This window comes from Fundulus heteroclitus, chromosome 7 (genome assembly GCF_011125445.2).
Source record: "Fundulus heteroclitus isolate FHET01 chromosome 7, MU-UCD_Fhet_4.1, whole genome shotgun sequence".
NCBI lineage: Eukaryota > Metazoa > Chordata > Actinopteri > Cyprinodontiformes > Fundulidae > Fundulus > Fundulus heteroclitus.
The window spans coordinates 19,256,328-19,277,973 of record NC_046367.1 but is presented as its reverse complement, the minus strand read 5'-3'; the positions used below and the strand labels follow the sequence as shown (position 1 = coordinate 19,277,973).

General features: G+C 40.7%; 1 protein-coding gene across 4 annotated transcripts in view; it reads right to left on the bottom strand.

The window, feature by feature from the left end:
* il1rapl1a (interleukin 1 receptor accessory protein-like 1a) overlaps positions 1 to 21,646 on the bottom strand; it is a 296,141-nt gene that overhangs the window by 4,262 nt on the left and 270,233 nt on the right. Inside the window, exons 8-11 of one of the 4 annotated variants that reach the window (XM_012864423.3) lie at positions 12,291 to 12,436; positions 8,984 to 9,130; positions 4,662 to 4,832; positions 2,462 to 2,506 (exon numbers count right to left, since the gene is read on the bottom strand). In XM_012864423.3, the coding sequence (XP_012719877.2) occupies positions 2,462 to 2,506; positions 4,662 to 4,832; positions 8,984 to 9,130; positions 12,291 to 12,436 (509 nt within the window). The remainder of the gene's footprint in view (positions 1 to 2,461; positions 2,507 to 4,661; positions 4,833 to 8,983; positions 9,131 to 12,290; positions 12,437 to 21,646) is intronic. The other 3 variants (XM_036139111.1, XM_012864425.3, XM_012864426.3) reach the window with 3 other exon arrangements.

Sequence of the window (21,646 nt, the reverse complement as noted above, 5' to 3'; positions counted from 1 at the left end):
AATTAAAACGTTTCTTTATGAAGTTCCTTTCGCCATTCTTGGTAGAAATGTTTCCACTTAGGCACATTAGATGCAGAGTGTAAGTGCATAAACATTTTACGTCTCTCAAGAGATACTTACAATAATTATAGATTCAAATTTCAACTAGGTTTAGCTAGCATTTTTACTGCCTTTTTATGAGGTTTGCTTACATTTTCTGTATATATCCTGAAATCTCTCACAGATGCCATTGCAGAAAAAACATCCCCACACCTTCAACAAGCTATTCGGTAGGGATTATGTAAAATATTTAATTCAGTATGAATCAACAACTATTTTCATTTTGTTTCATTTGAAGTTAGCTTTTATCCTTGATTGCACATTTTACTGAGAACTGTCAGAAGCCCTGCAGGAACCATTTCCCTTTTACAAAGTTTGGCTTGTTGGTTAATGATCTGAACAAGGCCCATCACCTCTGCTGAATTTTACAGGTCAGAAAAAATGTAGAAAAGCCCTTGGCCGTTTCTAAAGATCCTTTGTGTTACAAGGAATGAGGCTGCAGAGCTTTGAGGCAGTTTAGATGATGCTATCCTTCCTAACATTTTTGTCTTAAACATGATTCTGTCTCACAGGTCTAGTGACACTTCTCTCCATCTAATGGCTTGTTTTCACACTGAGAATCTCATTTAACTGCAAGAGCCCTTTATGAAAAAGTTTACTTCGATCTAGTTATGTGCATTATATATGTACATTTTGAGCTTTAATTAGACTGCGGAAGAAGCAAGATGCAAAAGGGTTTGAGTTGAATACTGAGGCAAATTAGATATTCTGTTTATTATATAAATTAATTGAAGAAGGACTCCTTGTTGGATTTTGATTTGAAACAGGTGAGTCAATGAAAAGTTAATACTTTTTCAGTAATTTATTTCAAAAATGAAACTCAGTGAACAGGTTTATAATTCAGACTGTTATATTTCAAGTGTTTCTTTCAGTTTATTTTGATGATTGCGGCTTACAGCTAATAAAAACTCAAAATTCAGCTTCGGCCCAGGTTGCTCAGATATCAGCCTTCAGCCGGGGCCTCTCACCTTCCTCTTGACAGTACTCCACAGATTCTTTATGCAGTTCATGTCAGGAAAATGTGCCAGTCAATCAACCACACCGATAAGGTAGTAACACCCAGCTATTGGTACTTTTGGCAGTGTAGGCAGGTGCCGAGTCCTCCTGGAAAATGAAATCGCCATCCCCCATAAAGAATGGAAGCATGAAGTGCTCCAAAATGTCCCGGTCAATACCTGATCTGACTCTGGAATGGATCAAACACAGTAAACCAACACAGCAAATACGTCTGTCTGTGTTCTCTAGCTGCAGTCCACAACTTGTCACCCTCCCCTAAACACTTGCATGGGCAAATGTAAGCTTTACAATCGTCTCAAGACTGGGTTTATCCCTGTTGCCTGTGCACATTTTGAACTATCTTTTTCCTTACTCTCAACTGTCCATTAATACTTTTGGATATAGTACTATTTTAAAAAAACTAGCTTGTTAAGCAACACCCGTTTGGGGTAGTGTCCCGGGTGCCAATGACAATCTGCAGCAAAGCTGTCAAGTCGTCCCCACGATAGAGCAACATGTTCTTGACATAAAGTTTCTGTTTTAAAATCACATGATTTCTATTTAATATTCTACTTTTCTGAGAAGATACATTTAAAATTTTAATCATTTGTAAGCCACAATCATGCTCATAGCATCCCTCTGTGTGCAATTAAGGTTCCAGCACTTAACAAAAGCCAGTATGCCCCTCAAATCTTTGTAAACATTTCATTATATCTTTTCATGGCACAACGCTGAAGACATGACACTTTGAGACAATGTATAGTAGTCAGTGTACAGCTTGTATAACAGTGTCCCCTGAAACACTCACCCACTAATGTTCTAAAATGTTGCCAACAAAAGTCAGCACCACCCTTTCTGAAAGTTTATCTAAGTTTATCTTAGTCTCACACGGTTCCAGTGATCCTCATTTTTGTTGCTAGCATTTTAGACATTAATGGCTGTGTGTTGAGTTAGTTTGATTGGACAGCCAATCTATACTGTTATAGAAGCTGTACATTGACTACTTTACATTGCATCAAAGTGTCAGCTCTTCCGTGTTGTTTAACGAAAAGATATACCAAAATATTTACAAAAAGGAGAGGCATGTACAAGTTTCATTTTTAAAATTGAATTACTTGAACTAATAAACTTTTTTTTGTAGTAAGTGGTGGAAGGAAAAACAAAACATCTATTTTATGATGATTTCACCATGGCTAAGGACTGTTTAGAGAATATATTTTTACTGGTTCAATGTAAAATATTACATCATGTATTATATGAGTGGTTTCAGATGGGTTTATTTTAGCACCGATGCCTGATAAAGCCTTGCTCTGCGGCGTCCAAGGTGCAGGTAAATGAAAGCAACTAAATGCAAGGGGGTGAGTACCTCCAAAGAGCCGTGTGTCATCCTGGTAATGCTCATTGGTGAGACCTAAACATAAACATTTTAACATTCAGGTCACAGGCAGTACACATTGCAGACACAGACACACAACACAGTTTAACACTGTTGTAAAAGTAAGCAGTGCCTCCTCTCACTCATGTTTTTACTTCACATATAATTAATCACATAGCATGTTTCCCTGATTGGACATTCATCCGCAATGATTCTGTTTGGCACCGACGCTGGCGGCAATTTTCTTTTGATTAAAGGATAGAGGCGCCTCACATTTCCCACTGATGTTTAATTCTTTCTGGACCAAGTAGGACGTGTTTGCGTTTTTTTTTTTTTTTCTGTTCCACATGAAGCCCACAGTACAAACACGCAGCCCCGCTACAAAGTAGAGCACACTGTGTACCACTGGCACAAACGGACTGCTAACTAGGCACGAGCTAGCTCACATGAAAATATGTTCACACAGAATTTTCATGGATTTATTACTGCATGGATGAAAACCAGAGGGGACGATGAATTTGTTCAGTATATCAGCTCCTAGAGCGCACCGTATCCCCCCTTCAGTAGTTCCCAGTTAGGGAACAGCCCAGGAGAGGAGCTGTGATCTTCTCCTTCTACCTAAAACAGATTTATTAGGATGCAAGTAAAATGATTCTTGCTGACAGTTTCCAGCTAAATATTTTGGAAGTGTTAATCTAAAAAAACAGAAAACTGAGTTTAGCCCTAATATCATGACCACTGAAAAGCTAAAAGGGATGATCTTATTACAGTGACACCTGGCTCTTGGCAGGAAGAGTCAGGAAGCAAAAAGTTTCTTTCCTTTTAGTAGAAAGGAGCAATCTGTGTGATGTAGCCTATCTGCACTGAAAAAGATTTACTAAAAACATTTCAACTTATTTTCACTCCTTCATAGGAGGGAGTGAAAACTGACCAAAGTTTACATTTCATGTCTAAAGAGGTAACAGGACCCGAATTAGTAAATGCTAAACAGGGGCAAACCTAAAGGTGCAGGTCTGTCTAATTCACAGGTAGAGCTGGCATGGTTTGTTTGGATTTAACTGTAGTGCTTTCTAAGTCATCAGGGGCTAAACCTGCCTGGATTTGTGGGTATTTTGTGTAAATTCAGATGCAAAGAGCATCTAACTCTTGAAGACGATGTCACGTTTGTGGCATGCCTCAGTCCGCCACAGTTGCACAACACAGACCGATCTTCTTCACAGAGATAATTTACTTTAGTTCCATTCCCACAATTAGGAGTTTTGTATTTTGTATTTACAAAGTAATATTTAAAGGTTATTTAAACAATTCACTTGATAAGAAAAATTGTTTTCAAAAAAATCCAGGTAGGCTTTAAAAAAAATTAAAAAGAAGATATGTGCAAACTTATGCACATTCCTGACTCAATCAGCTATCAATAGATTTTTTTAAACTTTACTCTACAGCTGTAATTTAAATAAATATACATAAATGTAAGAAGACCATCCCCTAAATGTATACAAAAATACCTCATTTAAATTCTGGCAAGCTCTGTCAGTGTGGAGAGACCTTAACTTCTTAGTAAAGGGATTTTAGGAGCAGATCTTCCTTTGCATTCAGTTTTGGAAGCACGCACCAACTCAGGTTTGCACATATATAGCATTTGAAACTACCTTCCTGGACAATTCCTAATCTGTGCAAAATATGAAACTTTTTCTAAGGTTAAAATTGAGCACAGAGCATGTATGAGCCCACAGTACATTGCAATCCGCAGGGAGATCCAACTATGAAAGTTACATGACTTGAATAATTAAAGGATAATGCAAAAAACTTGTGAAGTTGTGCAATATTGTAGTCAAATACGGCTGCACAACTTCAGAGCTTCTGCTGGGGTCCACTGCTGCAAGACTCAGTGAGTCCAATAGTCTAGTGGTCATAATGTTATGGCTAAGTGGTGCAACCTTGTTACGGCCCATGGCTTAGATCCATCATAACGGCACAAAACACGAGACGGTGACAGCGAAAGACAACACTGAGGACAAGCACAAAGCGACACGTGTAAACCAAGACAAAGGGCAAAGCCATGAGCTAAACACTGCAGCAACATTATATATGCAGCAAAAGCAAATGTTCTGTACACTCTCTTGCAGTTTTTTTTTTTTTTTTTTACTGCACTGTCACCATGTGTGCGCACACACAGGGCCAGAGCGCTTACTGCCTGTTGGAATGAGGTCTCGATCCGGGATGAAGAGTTTGTAACCATAATGTTTTTCCAGCACGTCGGGGAGGATTTCCAGGGCGAAGCGCTCCTCCTCCCTGGTCTCCTGACTCCACTGATCAGGGTCAACTTTGGTGTAGGACAGATATGCATCATAGTCTTTGTTCTCTGAAAAACAAAGAGAAAAGACAGCGACTTGTAAAAAATGTGTGTAAACATGCTTGTACTTGTGCTTGTAAACTAAATGACATTTAGAGGTTCTACAAATATGAATTTTAATATTGTATTTAATAAAAAGATATGACCTTTTAAATTGTTGAAATTATCAAAACCCTTTTTCTCTGCTGATATCAGGGATTCATTTGCATGCTTAGGCTCATTTCAGTAAAGTCGTTCAGCCAAAGCTACAATAGTCCAAAATAAAATCGCTTTTTGATTATGACTCACGAATACTAAGATATTGTTGTTTTATCTCGGCATATATCAGAAGCTATGGAAACAAACAAACAATAAAATATGCCAGGAATGAAACCGGAACAGGTCAAATATGAGGTCCTTGCCTGAGAGGACGGTATTTATCTTGCACAATTAAGTTATTAAGCTTATTTTTAGAATAGATGTTGCTGCATAAATGTTAAACTGACAACCAGATTTTTTTAATATGGAAATACCAAACTCTTGTGGATTTATGTGGAAACTTTCAAATTAAACCCAAATTCTCAATAGGGAAACCAAAACAGTGGCACTTTCTTTTATTTACTCCAACACTTTATCTGTAGCACTGTTCCCTTGCAGCAAAAAAGTCCTGGGTTCAAATCCTGATCTGGGGTCTTTCTACATAGAGTTTGCATGTTCTTCCTGTGCATGTGTGTGTTGGCTCGGGGTCAAAAACACGACTGTTAGGTTAATTGGGCTCTCCAAATTGTCCTAAGATGTGAGTGTGTGTGAAGGATTGGACACCGTGGACTGACAACCTGTCCAGGGTGTACCTTTTGCCCAGTGCTAGACATAGGCACCCCTCACCCCTGGCTTTGCATGCATAAGCAGATATGGACAATTGATGGATGAATGGACTTCATTAATAACCTAGCCAGCAAGGAGTTTTCTTTTGGTATTTGTGCCTTCACAAACACACGAGAATCCATCTTGTCCCACTCCCACCTTGACCATTCCAAAAACAGTTTGGGCCAATCACATTGCAGTATTATGTTTTAAAGAGATCCACGATTAGTTGAACATGTTGGCTTAAATACGTTGAAACTTCCCTATTGACTTAAAATTAGCTGTTTATGATACGTAAAATCTCATATTTACTTCAAAAATTGTACATCCCTTGTTATATTTTTCACCCATGGATGTCGCCATTTTTTCACCTGTGCAATGCATGCTGGGTTAATGACGCAGTTAGGTCCTTCTGGATTGGAGCCTACAGAGTTATCCGAGTTGTTTATTTATTGCATTGCGTTTGACTGTTGTAAACTTAGACAATGCCACACAGTGTCGCGGTTGGCTGTAATTTCAAAACAGAAAACAACAGAAAAAGTGAGGTGAGTCTTCATCGCTTCTCACATAAAAAAAAAAAAAAATAAAGAAAGAAAAGTGGCATTGGAAGAAGACAATTTCCAAAGGACCCACATTTGTGCTCTCAACACCTCTCTCCAGAAGGAGAACTTTCAGTGATTGATGAAGGAAATGGCAGGTGGGCGTTTGCCTCGCAGGCTTAAATCATCTTTTTGTGCCATTGTTTTTATCCATAAAATGCCTAAACCCTGCTGCCATCTGAGCAAAAGAGGCTGGGAGAAACATCAAAGACAGGCAACACTGGAAGCCCTTTTAAATAACGTAGCTATTGGACCTGACACCGGACACAAAGCACTACCTGCTGGATCACACAGTCCTGATCACACAGGGCGGTATGTGTCATTTATTATTATTATTATTATTATTATTATTATTATTATTATTATTATTATTATTATTATTATTATTATTATTATAACTGCTACTACATTGTCATCAATTTCAACACTCTCCGGTTCAATCTGAAAAGGTTAAATGTTACCCGTTGTTGTTTTGGCTAGATGGAGCTAACGCTAAAGATCCTAGTATACGTCATTTAACCAGAATGCTTGTAGCGTAAACAACATGGCGACGTCTGTGTGACAATAATTTATTAAAATGTATATAAAAATAAACATCTTACAGTGTGTTTACTGTAATATTTTTACATCTAAAATAGATATTTGTCAAATAAAGTTTATTTTTACAATGAATCATGGATCCCTTTAAGGCAGGGCTGCCGAGTCCACAGCCGAACCAACATAAACATGTCAGCGCAGGAGGACGCACGCGTAGCTGCTGCTATCATGTCTGTTTTGTCAGAATCCATGATTTCTTCTTAGAAAGAAGAACAGCAAGAAGTGCCTTCACTAGCTTAAGCTTGTTGTGGTTTCTCAAGATGCCTTCTTTCAACGTTTTCATTTGATAACGTGAATGGCTAACACCAATCTTTGGTAGGCGGGAACTAGGTGTCACCCAATCAGCTTCAAGTTCTGCTAAATGTCACTCCTTTCCCCAAACGGATTCAATGGGAGCAGTCCCAGACTGATAATGTGCAGAACGTAGCGTGCTACATATTATCAATCTGGCTTGCCAGGTTACTTAGTTGACGGTGGAAGTCACAATCTAAAGAGACTTGTAGACAGCATAGCAGCTAATGTCTCATCTCAACCCATCTTATTGTTAGTGCTACTTAAAGAGACAGTTCCTAGACTGATCAAACCAGAACTTGTGAAAATGCATAGAGGGATTGTAATGTTATTTTAACATGAGGATAACTTTAGATGAGGCTTTGAAACTTTACCAATTAAAGAAGTTGACTCTGCAGCAGACAACCTTAAATAATTTTATTTCACCAGGATTTCCCCTGTTCAGATACAGTATCTTCTTTACCAGCATGTGCTAGTAAAGATGAGCTGCCAAAATGTCACGGTTGAATAAAGTTATTCACCTAACCACAAGAGCTTTGTTGGGTTTGACCCCTAATTTTTTACTGATAAGAGTTGGTCTGCAGTCTTTGATGCTAAAACCATCTGCTCTCCCCACACCGGACGAGGCAACCTGCTTTTTAAGTGGATTTTGAACTGGAGCAACTCTTCTCCAAAATAACACCAGCCAACTATTTTCCGCTCAGTAGTTTTATTTGGAACAGAAGTCGTAAACAACTGAGTACACACTCTGATTCCCTGTGGCGTAACATCCATTAGGCCATGAAGTGCGCATCGAAAAAAAAATAAAAATGGGTTAGACATAAACACATCCCATTCAAAAGTCAAGCAATGCACTGCTACACACCTCAAAATTATTTCTCAGAAGACATTGAGAAGAACTGAAAAGGCAGAAAATAGAATAAAAGAAGCACAGTGGTGGTGACATGTTCAGTGAGTGCTAGTCATTATTCTCTGCAGAACTTGAATGTGGGACAGCCAAAAAGGGAAAGAAGGGCTTTTTCAAAAACCCTTTTGAGAAGCATGTGCAGCTTTGAGACTCCCTGGAAAGGGCCAGACTCGCGCTAGATTGGATCCGAACATCAAACAGTGCCTTCAAATTAGCAACCGAAGGCTCAAATTAACCACCAAGCAAAGCTGGAGGAATCAAAACTGCTTGTATCAGCCGTCCCTGACAGTGTGACTTAATCATGTAGAAGTTTGAGTCAACAAAACTACGTGTAATAGATAATTCATCTATGTGGAAGAAACAAAAAAAAAAACAAAAAGCAGCGAGCTCCTCGTTTCCAGAATTTTTAAGGACACGGAGAAATACCAGGACATAAAGAGACAACTCTTTAACCGAGGAGAAAGTTAACTCTGTTTTGCCAAGACCACAAGCAGCTGCTCCACAATTTCAAGCTGGTTTGGTTCTGATTTGTCAGTCAGGGAGGCTTGCTTCAAGCCCGTCCAGCCCCTGTGTGTTTCTACCTGGCCTTCGTCTGTGCAGCGTAAGCATCCTTCCCTGACATATTGAGACTGATCTATTTTTAAATGGGCAACAAATTGAAAATCCTTCCTGCTCTTTCCCCAATGGAGCCGTGGCAGAAGTGGTCCCTGGCCACTTAGGAAAAAGTAGACAGCATTTAAATCTACTGGGGAGTTGGTGGAACACAAGTGCTAAATTTATATATATATATATATATATATATATATATATATATATATATATATATAGCGAGAAAGAGAGAGACTTGGTGCACAGTTGAAGACATTGTGGCAGTAGAAGGGGGACGTTTCTGTTCTTTTTCCGATGCGCCGGGTTGTCCTTACCTCCATCCACGTCCTCGCTGCCGAAGTGCCTCCTATAGAAAAGCATCAGCTCAATCTTGTAGCATTTGTAGAGGGAGATGAGGAAGATGAGAAGCAGCAGAATCGCTCCCAGCCCTCCTGCCAGCTCCACTGTGTACATGAGCTCTGCTGAGGACAAGAAACAACGACCGAAAATATGATGAAAACTGCTGACACAATCGCAGCTTCAGCTCCTTTTTTTTACGGCTTTGCGTGTTAGCGCATTGTCTCTGCAACAAATTGGACCCAGGGCCCGTCTTCTTTTGTTCAATGCTCAACCGTTAAAGTCAGAGAATCGATGCACTTGGAGGGCACATTTACATTTGCCAAAAAGCTGGACAATCTGCCGAAGTTTCAGAGCTGCACTCGGAACAAAGTCGAATCAATCTTCAGAGACACAAGGCTCATAACGAGTTTGAGAAAAATGAGAGAACACATTGAAGGGAGACATGAGGGGAACAAAAATCTAATGAGAAATGGGCTTCATTTCTTTTTCACAGAGCAGCAATGACACAGCCCTGCACTCTCGCTGTCATCCATAGTGGGACTGTAACAATTCTGGACATGGATGGCGGCATTTTCAAAACAACGGGTTTCAGATTACTCATCTTGCTGTCACTCGTCTCTCCATCTGCGTTCGCTCCCCCTTTTCCCTCCCTTTTCAGTTCATTTCTCTTCTCTATTATCGCCTGCATGTCTCCCCTGAGACCTGGCTTGGGGATGAGTTATGATGTGTATTAAAGCGGCATTTACCTGGTTGGCTCAGCTAGAACACATTCACCTTTTATCTCTGTCACACTGTGGGCTTTAACAATACGTAGCCGCCATGGCAGCTGCGACGCTCTCTCTATTTTATCAGACAGAGCAAAGATACATATCTTCTCACATCGCCAGAGAAACTTTGAGAGGCAAAAAAAAAAAAGTGTATGTTAAATCTCTTATCCTCGTAATTGGCCATTTAATTATTGTTGTTGTTGAAACTAATCAAAACCTTATGTTTGTTTGAACAAAATAATTTTAAGAATTTAATGAATGATAAATTTTTTTTGTTGAGAAATATAGAATAGATTTTATAATTCAGTCGGTCTAGAGGCTTTACTAATTTTGTTCCATGCATCTATTTACTGCAGCCACCATAACTATGGACAATTCTAGTAAAAATATGAAAAAGCATTCAAATACATTTATCTTTTCATGCTGTTGGAAAATATCACAAAAAAAAAAAAAAATATATATATATATATATAAGTTGACGTAACTTCTTCAGTCAAGGGGATAAATCCCATTTGAGCCAAAATCTTTGATCCACAAAATCACTGGCGCCGGATTTATTTGAGCCACTGCTGTGATTGATTTGTACAACCCACAGGCTTTATATTTCTGGGACTGACGTGACAATTAAAGTTGCTTGATTTTGTACCTGCTGAACTATTTCCGTGTTGCTTTTGGACATATGTTTTAGATCATCATCCAGCTCTAATGATCCATTTTCAGTTTACTGAAAGGTTTATAGTTATTTAACAAAATCTTTAATTTCAACAAGTTCATCAAATATGGTTCCAAGGGTATTTGGAAGACAAAAAAACAAAAACAAAAAACATAACAAAACCTAAAGCATCACATACTGTATGTACCTTTACCAAACTTAACAGGGGACAGCTTTGTTTCATGTCAAACCCACCTGGAGTGTTCAGTCTGATTCTAAGCACAGAGTTATCACCAAATGGAACTAGTTGCGTTTTTTTTTAACCATAGAAAGAAAACACAAAAAACATTTTAATCTTCTAAAAAACCTATATGTCAAAAATCCATCCTGATAATGTTTACTTAGTCCTTTTTGAGCCTGAAAGCAACTTTGCACCAGACGTGATCAGCACAGCAGACCTAAACATTGTTGTGCCATCTGCCGGCAGTACCAGGGGACAATTGACGCAGCAATGGTAAGAGCCAGGAGACCGCCCTGCATTCCCTTGCAGTAAGTATGGGGGAATAGTGGCCTAATAGTTATATTGGGGTGCTTGCATTTTGAAAAGGCTTTAAGAAGCTGGTTTAAACCCAGCAGACTACCACTATGGGTCTATGAACAAGACCCTTAGCCCCAGATTGCTCCCTGGTTGCTGTAAAAGCTGCCCACTGCTCCCTATGGGAATGGGTTAATGTAAAATTGCAAAGGCAAATAAAGACGTCTTTCTCTTTCTAAAGTGACAGCTTGGCGTGGTCCAACCTGGTCTACAGGGTTAACTTCTTTCTTTTCACACCTCCGCTGGATGTTGCCGACTCACTCAGCTCCCTTGTTTCTCCTTGTTTACTCATTGTGAGCTTGCGCAATATCGTACTTAAAATCACCTCTTCTTAGAAAGAAAATCCATTAAAAACAAAAAAGAAAGGAATTGTGGAGAAAATGTTTATTTTTCTTGGTGCTTTTTCGTTGAAAAGCAGAAATATTGTTGTTTTTTTCCCCTGAATGTTCAATTATGCATGTTATCAGCGTTTCCCACAAATGTAATACTTCTAGCCAATAATCACCAATTATCTTCTCTCCTTGAGTTGTTTAAGTCCCACTGACCAATCAAATTTTCTAATTCTTTGGAGATACAAGGAAAGGCAGCCCGCAGTGATGTTAGACCCGCCACTGGGCCTGCAAGTGATGTGCTTTTTGAAGGAAAACATGAAATAGACATCAAGATCTGGATGAGAGAGACCGAGAGAGCTTGACTTAGCATCCCTCTCCTTTGACAAAGAGAGTTAAATGAAGCCTTCTGCGGTCCTCAAAGACCACTCAATCGGAACTGGGCCGTCTACAAAGGATGATCACAGAGAAAGAGATTAAAGCAGGGAAACAGACGTATAAAGACTTAAAATGTAATTGTATGCTGGATGTATTGGCCTGTTGGGAAAAGCTGAAGACCAATTTGCTGTTTAAACAGCCATCAAATTACCTCTCTTTTGGGGTGACAGCTAGAGCATGAAAAGAGCTTCAGACAAGTCATGCAAGAGAGCCAAAATAGCTACAAAGCTGCTGGTGCAAACACAGAAGATAAGACAGTACCAAATGCAATCATGAAGTTTGGGTAAATATACACAAACCAATGAAAAAAAAGAGAGAAAAAAGTATTTGATGAAATGATGCAGCCTGCTTTGATTATTTTATTTATGATTCAGCTTAAAGAGAGCTGATGCAAAATATGTCATGCAGTGAGCCTGGGTGAAAAAAGCTGAATTGTATGAAACAAATTAGAAAGATATTAGCTTTTCACATTGAAGTGGGGAAATGCTCAGTGGTTCTTACCTCGCCTGAAGATCTGGATGGTGGCCTGGCGGCGCCCGTTGCCATTTTCCACATAACAGGAAAAATTTCCTAAATCCTCTTCCTCCAAAGAGTCAATAGTCAAGGAAATCGCCACTTCTTGCTCTCCAAGATGCTCCCTGACAAGCCTGCAAAGCAAACAAAAAAAAAGTCAACAATGTTTCCTTTGTTTCACATTTTGGAAAGCAAGTGACTGAAAAGTAAAGTACCCAGACCATTGAGGTAGTTTTGATTCATGAATCGGTCTGAGTTTTTAGTCCAAAGTTTAAACTGCAGCATTAAAATGGGGCACAAATTCAAGATGTTTTCAGCGTGGTTTCATCCTGGCCATGAAATAGAGGGCAAGATCTTTACCTTCGTGGCATTGCCTAGGCAGGGGGACGAGGAAGGCTACTTGTCCAGTTTTCATGCGTTTTGTGGATCTGGAGGCACCTTACAAACGTGTCCCTTGTTGTTGGAGCAAATGCAAGATCCCTGGGATTGCGTTTATTGGCTATCTGAGTTTGTCTAGCCACAACAAAAGCATTGTCTGCATTCTTAGCATGAAATTGAGCTGTTTTCCCCAAGTTAGACTCCACCAGATCTGCCCCATATAATTGATCTTGTTTGTGATTTTCATGGGCAGGATCTCAAAGTGTATTAAAAGAAAAGGAAGGTCTGGTTTGGAGACTTCCAGCTGTCATCTTAGCTTTTTGGAGATGATTTAATTTTGTCTACATCTTGAAACCATAACTTTCAGTTATGGCTGTAGGTGGCCGACAGTTCTGGCCTGGGAGCGCCTCCAAAGAAAGATTCTCCAGAATAAGCCGGAGAATCTTGCTTCGGGAGAAGGGATATCTTGGCGCCCCACCTCCGGTGACTTCAGATAAACCGAAAGTGACGGCTGGATCCTTCCAGATTGCTACGTGGATCTCAAACTTACATAATGCCTAACAACAACAACAAGAAGGCCCCTTTCTGTTTTGTTTAGTAACCTCGCTAGGAACGTTAATTTCTTTTTTTCTGAAAAGGTGTGCAATGAAAATCAATAAGGGATTTTCCTTAGATTGTGTGTGTGTGTGTGTGTGGGGGGGGAATCAAATAATGACGATGAGAAGAAAATCTTTTTATAGCGGCTGCCATGGTAACGGCAAGAAGAAGAGGTAGTAATATTCCACAAAGTAAATGAGACCCCCCCCCCCTGCACCCCCCCAGCTCCTTGAGCCTGATGGAGTAGAGAAAAGAAAGGGAGACGTTGCTCCCTCATACCTTAGACACAGTACTTAGCCCACTTTTACAGCACCCTCAGCACAAATGGTGCCACAAAGGAAACAAAGCACAAATGAGAAAACGCGACTGCGCTGTTTGTGCGTGCACGTCTGTATCATTGGCCATGATGAGGAGCAGGAGTGGGATGAGGGCAGAGTACTGCCGTGCAAGCTCGAGTGTATTGAGGACCAATGAGATGTGTGTGTGTGTGTGTGTGTGTGTGTGTGTGTGTGTGTGTGTGTGTGTGTGTGTGTGTGTGTAATGGCTCTTCAGCATCTCCCTTCTCTCGCCTTCAAGCCAATAAACTGCACGTGAGGACGGCTTGTTCGAGAGATTTTGTCAACAGTAATTGAAAGTGTATCATGGGCTGCGTGAGGAGTGAGTCTCGGGCGGCGCTGTTGTGCTGTGGGGTGTGTGTGTGTGTGTGTGTGTGTGTGTGTGTGGGGGGGGGGGGGGGGGGGGGTTGAGATGAAGGCCTGCGAATAATTCATGTCTCTCCAGGGAGTGATGCTTACTTTGAAGCCTCTCAATTCACATAATCACACCGTGAGCCAACGAAGGGAGCTTGCTGTCCTAGAAGCTGGTAGAAAATGACCACCTGGGCCTCAAACGGAGGTTTGGCGGGGACCTGATGTTTGAGGGGTGGGAAAACAGGGTTGATGGGTTTCGTTTGTACAGAGGAGAGCTAAAGAACTTTTGTTACCGCACTCAAAGGGCTTGGCTGGACGAGGGGGTTGATCCGAGGTTGGGTCGCAGGCCGAACAGGCGAAGGATGGAGGTCGAAGTGGGATAACTTATTTGCTGTCAAATGTATGAGGCAAATCATCTTTAACTTAAAAAAAACCAAAAAAAAAACTAGAACCTGCGGGGAAAATAATTCGAAGCATCAAAAAGTCAAAGCAGAACAAAGTAAACTCTGCAGCTAACGTTGTGAAGGTTTTTGACGCAGTACGAGATGCAGACGACTTGCAGATGAGCCGAAAAAAACTGAGCTTCTGACTGATTCGCCTTTTTAATCTGCAAAGGTTTCCCGCCCAGTGATTTGGTATACACGCTCTCATATTTTTAAAGCCTTCTGAGATCGTCAAACCCATAATGCTACATGATGTGAAAGAACCTTCTGCCGTCTCCACAACAGAAGATCACGAGGGCTTGAACTCTAATGGTGGGTTTTGAATAGTTGGAATGACTGTTGTTGCAGAGGCAGTACTGACGAGCATCTATTACACCCCTCGAGGCACAGGGACTACAGGCCCGTCAAAATTTAAACAGATGTTAATGTTACATAAAGCGTGAACATATTATTTGCTTGGTTAGGCTTATAATCATGGCACAGACTCTAACCATAAGCGATGCATAGATTTTTCCCACAGACACTAGGATTGTGCTTGTGGGCCTTGTGCCAATGCAAGAAAGGGTTACGTGGTAGAATTACTTTAAAGATGCTAACTGAATTAATGTTAGTTATATAATAATTTAGTGTAACCTGCAGTTATAGATACATTGTTTTCAATCTAAAACATTTTGCATTTTGTTTTAGCTTAACTATGCTGTCAAACTACGCAAGAAAGAAGAGGGAGGGGAGAATAACAGGTCATCCTGATGAAATCCTAATGAAATGCTGGAGCCACTTTAGCGGGATTTGTTCTGATATGGCGAGAAGCCGCTATACTACCCTTGGATGATCCATCTCCCCGCTGTATTTCTAAAGCTTAGCCAGCCGCCCAGTGGAGGAAGCCTATTTGAGGGCTTCTTTTTCTTACGGTTATTATCCATATCTTATACACTGCGAAAAGAGAACTAAAAATTAGTAATATTTTCTTGAAATTAATGTATTTGCCCTTGATTTGAGCAGGTAAATAAGATTATTTGCCAATGGAATGAGTATTTTTACCCCTAAAATAAGACAATTAGATATATTGCACTTGAAATAAGATGATTGAGATAAATTGTTCCTATTTTAAGTGCAAAAACCTTATTGCATTGGCAAATAGTCCTATTTACCTGCTCAAATCAAGGAAAAATACATTCATTTCAAGAAAAAAATTCTTATTTTTAGGTGTATTTTTGCAGTGTAACCAGAGGTGAGGGCATGGAAGTAGATGAAAACTGGTTGAACTTGTAAAACGGCATCTATAACTAGATGGTAAAAACAATTTGGCCTCTGTTTGGGTTGAGGATGAACAGAATGATTACATAGCAAACCCTTTGTCAGCTTGTATTTCTTTTCCTTTAATCACAAGAAGTGCCACGGCGTTTGCTCATTTAGTGCGGGATTTCCACTTCACCCGTCGCCTTCATGCGCTCACCTCAGCGCACACCTGCAAAACACCAAGCCAACATGCTCAATAATTTATCGACCACCTAGTTCATTACGCTGAGCCAGATTTGCTTTGTTAATTTATTAATCTCGGCGTGCTATGCTAATGTCCAGCCAGTCGTGCCGTGATAACAGAGGCAGTCTTGTCCCAGTGGCACAAATGAGAATTTATGGGCTCAGGTTACCACAGAAATGAACTCCCGTCTCCACAATCAATAGGGCTCCGAGTTGGGTAAATAAACGCCTGCAGAAGCACGAAGCGACTCAAGGTTCGACTGCTCCTCTCCGCACTCAGAAATGCAGAGTGCCAGACTGATGACGAGATGTTAACCCCTTAGAAAGACACACGTTATCATGTTCAAGGCAGAGAGCTTGACCTCATTGTGTACAGATTAGCTCAGCTTTATCTTCTTCAACCCCCCGCCCCCAGTGGTTCTCCTGGCGTCATCGCCGGCTATGTGTATGGAAATAAAATCAAAGCAGGATCTGAGAAAGCCCAGGGTATCAGCATCAACAACAGAGAGCGGATGATCGAATATATTATTGATCTGCTGCATGAAGTCCAGGTATGAATTATTGAGCAGAGAAGCCCTCAGCCTTTGAGTGGGGGGGGGAATCTTGTTGTCAGGGAGTAATAGAGAAAGAGTGACGCAAAGGGCTCGCTTAAACTACCATTTGTTTCTCCTACATGCGTGCAGCAGAAAACTCATCATCGCAGATGCGTCTTCGTTAACTTTGATCCGCAGCGACTTGGAACATGTTTCCGCCATCTATCTGCTTCTTCTGCTCTCTCTTTCTCTCCTCTCCCTCTCTTCACCTGCCTGCTTTCCTCCTCCTCAAGTCCTTATGGCACCATCTGCATGATGCAGCTATAGGTGGTGCAGAGAAGGAGATGGCGGAAAATGTGGTGTGAAAAATGGCAGTAGCTAACAATCAGAAGGGGCTGCAGCCTCTCCAAACAACCCTAATGGAAAAATATGCAGCCAGACCACGGAATAGACTTCTTTAAATGTTTTACTCTGAAAGGAGGGATTGACATAAAGATACTCTGGTTTTAAATGTCTGAAAGCCCTGACGGACAGAGGAAGGAAGAAAAAAAAAGTTTAGAGGCTGTACTAAAGGGTAATGAGCTCAGCGTTATTTCTAAAGATGCAGTATACTTCTAGTGAAAATTAACAAATGTGTTCTTGTTCTGCTTATAAGCGACAAAGTTCATGATAAAGCACAGATGAATGTGTCTGCTCTGGACTAAATCCGCAGTCAGCAGCACAAGTGTTTTTTTTTTTTTTTCCCAGGTTCAAAATCAAAACACAAAATCAGGAACAAGCCAGTTGCTGGTATCACAATATGTCAAGGTTGAAAAATGTATGGTTTCAAAACAGCTTTCCCATCATATAGTTTCTACAGTTTAAAGTTTAAAGAGTTTTCTCTGCGTGTTTGGAGCATGGAGTAAAGCAGTGCTGCCCCTCCACCATCTTTTGCAGCACAATACTAGTCTGCTGGCTTAAAAAATAAAACATTTTTCTCTCACTTACAAAAAAGGCAAATTTGGCTTTCTTGTACTTCTAGTTGCAACAGTATTTTGCAAACGTTTGTGTGTGTTTGTGCGTGTTCTCTTACAGCCGAGTGAGAATATTCTTTGCACATTTTACTAGTAAAGTGAGGACCTCTTTTGGTCCTCACTATTTTGGGCTAGGTGGTTAGGTTTAGGTCACAGTTGTTAATTAGGTTTAGGGTTAGGCCACAGAAAAGGGTTGAAAATGAATAGAAGTCAATGGAAGTAAAGGCAAGGACCTCACTTTGTGTGTGTGTGTGTGTGTGTGTGTGTGTGTGTGTGTGTGTCAAGGTTCAACCCAGCAGGCAAAAAAGGACGTGGCAGCGCCTCAAGATGAAATATAAAAATCCAGTTAAATTGTGTAAGATCCAATTATAATCTCTTATATTTAACCTTAACTGAATGACACAGCATTCATTGGCTAACTGCAACATATGCTGCTAATGGTGTGATCTTCCAAAAGTACTGAATGTGTAGAAGTCCAGTTTCACACTGCCAATATTTAATATCGTCTACTTGAAACTAACTTCAAAATGCTTGGATATAAGTGACAAATGTTTTACTTGCTAAACATGATGAAATTTTACCTCCATCATAGCAAATGTGAAAAAGGCACAGGTCAAACGCATAGGTGGGGGTCCACCACCACCACCACTCTCAGAGTTGGTGACCTATTGCTGGGGGCATCTCTGGGGGCATCTCTCAGGACACAAACAATCATGTTAGTTATTGAAATAACTGAAATGTACGTTCATCTTTCTGCTAACGTTGGTTTTACGACGTCCAGCCATCCATGTAAAATAGTTGCTTACCCTGACACTGTTGACACTTGTAGCTTTACAATTTGTGACTGTCACTTTTACGTTATTAAGTATGTACAATTGTTAAGGTGAATTGAAGGTGGAGTTATGCAAGTGTGCAAATGACCTAATACTGCCCAGATATTAAGATAATATATCAGGATTAAGATAATATATTAGGTGTTCTGTCTTTTGTTAAGACAGTAAGAAATTCATACCATGAATAAATTACATAAATAAGATATTAAATAAGTTCATAGTTAAAAATTAGTTTGAAGAAATCCAGGGTAAAAACCGTTATAACAGTTTGTGGTTAACATTTAATCCGAGTGAGACATCTCTTCTCTGTTAAATGTGTTTGTTATTTATGTGAGGTAGTGAGTGCTCTCACTTTGACAAAATCTTTGACGTATTTTTTCTCTGGGATAACGTGCTCATGAAACTGCTCGTGTTGGATTGTAGATTTGTTCTTCGCGCTTCTGCTTTGGGAAACATTCGTCTTTGTAAGTATTGCTTTGCTCTGAAAGCACTTAAACATGGTTTGGAAGTACTTTGTAAAAGACTAAAAAACAAATGTCTCATTGTCATAGTTGTGCTAAAGCTAAGCTATTGGTCAATTACTTTTTTCTCTTCTGTATATTTCAGTTACAAGATAAATTAAGAAATATTCAACCGGATTGGTGAATAAAGGTTCTTCCGAGAACACAAGAAAAGAAAGCCTTGTGTGGGGAACTTTTTTCTTTAATTGTTCGCTGGCTGTCTAGCAGCACATAGGCACGTGGTGTGAGGACAGCACAGTAAAAAGACGACTATTCAGCGAGCTAAAGCATACAGAGCAACATCCATCAACATGAGTCTTCGGTCAGGAAGAAATCATCTGAAAGACTACGCTGCTGAACAGCAACAGGAAGCTACCGGTGATGATCAACAGCCAGAAGATGCCACTCAAGAAGCTACGACGCAGCAACCGTCTCAACCATTGGACACCATGTCGCAGGTCTCCGGAGCACCCACGAGAAGGTCTCAACGGACATCCTCATCTTCAACGGGTTCCTCTGCAGCAAGGGCCTACGCCAAAGCTCAAGCAGCGAGAGCTCAACTGGTTTATGCCAAAAAGGAAGCCAGCATGATGAAACAAAAAGCCGAATTGGATGCACATCTGCATATCCTTCAGTGCGAAAAAGCAATAGCGGCAGCCGAAGCAGAGGCCACGGCTTATGAAGAAACAGAGAATGAAAGCGGGGAGCTTCACAAAGAACTTTGTGTGGATGCTGAACCCTTTAGCAATGTGCAGCGTACCAGTGAGTATGTTAAACAACAATGTGACTTATTCTTTCCAGATAACCAGCACAAGGCAGTACCCCCTCCTGACAGAAATGTCGCTGCAATATGTATGCAAGACATTGCACAGGTAACCAATCCTGTTACAACCAACACTCAAACCAACCCACCATCAGGAAACAGGCTAGTTAAGCAGGAGCCATTAGTAAATACATGTGGCACAAACAATGCTCAGGATTTTGCAAACTACCTCATCCGCAAAGAGCTAGTAAGCACAGGGCTCATGCATTTCGACGACAAACCCGAAAACTATTGGGCATGGAAAACCTCGTTTATGGATGCGACCAAAGAGCTAAATCTGTCGCCCAGGGAGGAATTAGACTTGTTAGCGAAGTATTTGGGTCCAAAATCATCCGAACAGGCTAAACGCATTCGCGCTGTACACATCCTTAATCCAGCTGCAGGTTCTTTGATGGTCTGGCAGCGCCTTGAAGAGTGCTACGGCTCACCTGAGGTTATTGAGGACGCACTCTTAAAAAAGGTAGAGGACTTCCCAAAACTAACAAATAAAGACAATGTTAAACTACAAGAGCTTAGCGACATCTTAATGGAGCTACAGTGTGCTAAGCAAGATGGCGCTTTACCAGGACTAGCATACCTGGACACAGCTCGAGGAGTCAGACAAATAGTTGAGAAACTACCCTTTAACTTACAAGAAAAATGGACATCTGTAGGAACGCAGTACAAAGAGACCCATAGAGTGTCGTTTCCCCCTTTCTCAGTTTTTACTCAGTTTGTTCAGCATCAGGCGAAAATGAGAAACGATCCCAGCTTTATGTCTAGTCCAAACAGCCACGTTCCATCTCATGCAGAAAAACTGAGACCATATAGCCGCAAAACTACTGTGTCAGCTCATAAAACTGATATCACAGCAGAGCCTAATCAAAGTAGTCTAAAACCATTGGAGGAACCGGATCGACAGTGTCCGATCCACAAAAAACCACACCCACTTAAAAAGTGTAAACTTTTCAGAGAAAAACCTATTGAGGAAAGGCAGGCATATCTGAAAGAGCACCACATCTGCTACAGGTGCTGTGGGTCAGTCAGACATATTGCAAAAGACTGCAAAGCAACAGTTAGGTGCACAGAGTGCGACAGCTCGAAACACTTATCTGCAATGCACCCAAGTTCTCCTCCCGCTCCAGAGAGTGCTGAACGGGAAAATTTTGTACATGAAGAGCAAAATGAAAGTTTACTTTCAGGCTCTCTTTCAGTTGTTTCAAAGTGCACAGAAATATGTGGCCAAAGTGATTTTTCGCGTTCGTGTTCGAAGATATGTTTAGTTAAAGCATACCCTGCTGGGCAGAAAGAGAAGGCCATTAAAATGTACGCTGTGATAGATGAACAGTCCAACAGGTCACTAGCTAAATCAGAGTTTTTTAACCTTTTTGATATCAGGGCCAGACCTGAGCCTTATATGTTAAAGACTTGCGCAGGAAATGTACAGGTTTCCGGAAGGAGAGCTGTAAACTTCTCCCTTGAATCTGTGGATGGAAAGGTTAACATACAGCTACCACTATTAATAGAATGTGACTCTGTTCCAGATGACAGAACTGAGATACCTTCTCCTGAAATCGCGCAGCATCACCCACATCTTCGCCCAGTTGCAGATAAGATCCAACCTGTTGACCATCAGGCTCCCATCCTTTTACTCCTAGGTAGGGACATTCTCAGGGTCCATAAGGTACGTGAGCAAATCAACGGGCCCAATAATGCTCCTTATGCCCAAAGACTAGATTTAGGTTGGGTAATTGTGGGGGAGGTGTGTTCGGGAAAAACGCACGGTCAGCCAGAGGTAAATGTTTACAAAACACACACCTTAGATAATGGTCGTGCATCCTACTTTCAGCCTTGCCCGAACATAATTCATGTTAAAGAGAATTATGGGGTTGTGTTAGATGCTTTCTGTGACACAGATGATTTAGGACACACTGTGTTTATTAGATCTGAGCGTGATGATACACGAGCTATGTCGATCGAAGACAAAGATTTCCTAATGGTGATGGACAAGGAAGTCTACCAAAACGAAGAGAACAGTTGGGTTGCACCTTTACCCTTTCGTTCTGAGAGGAAG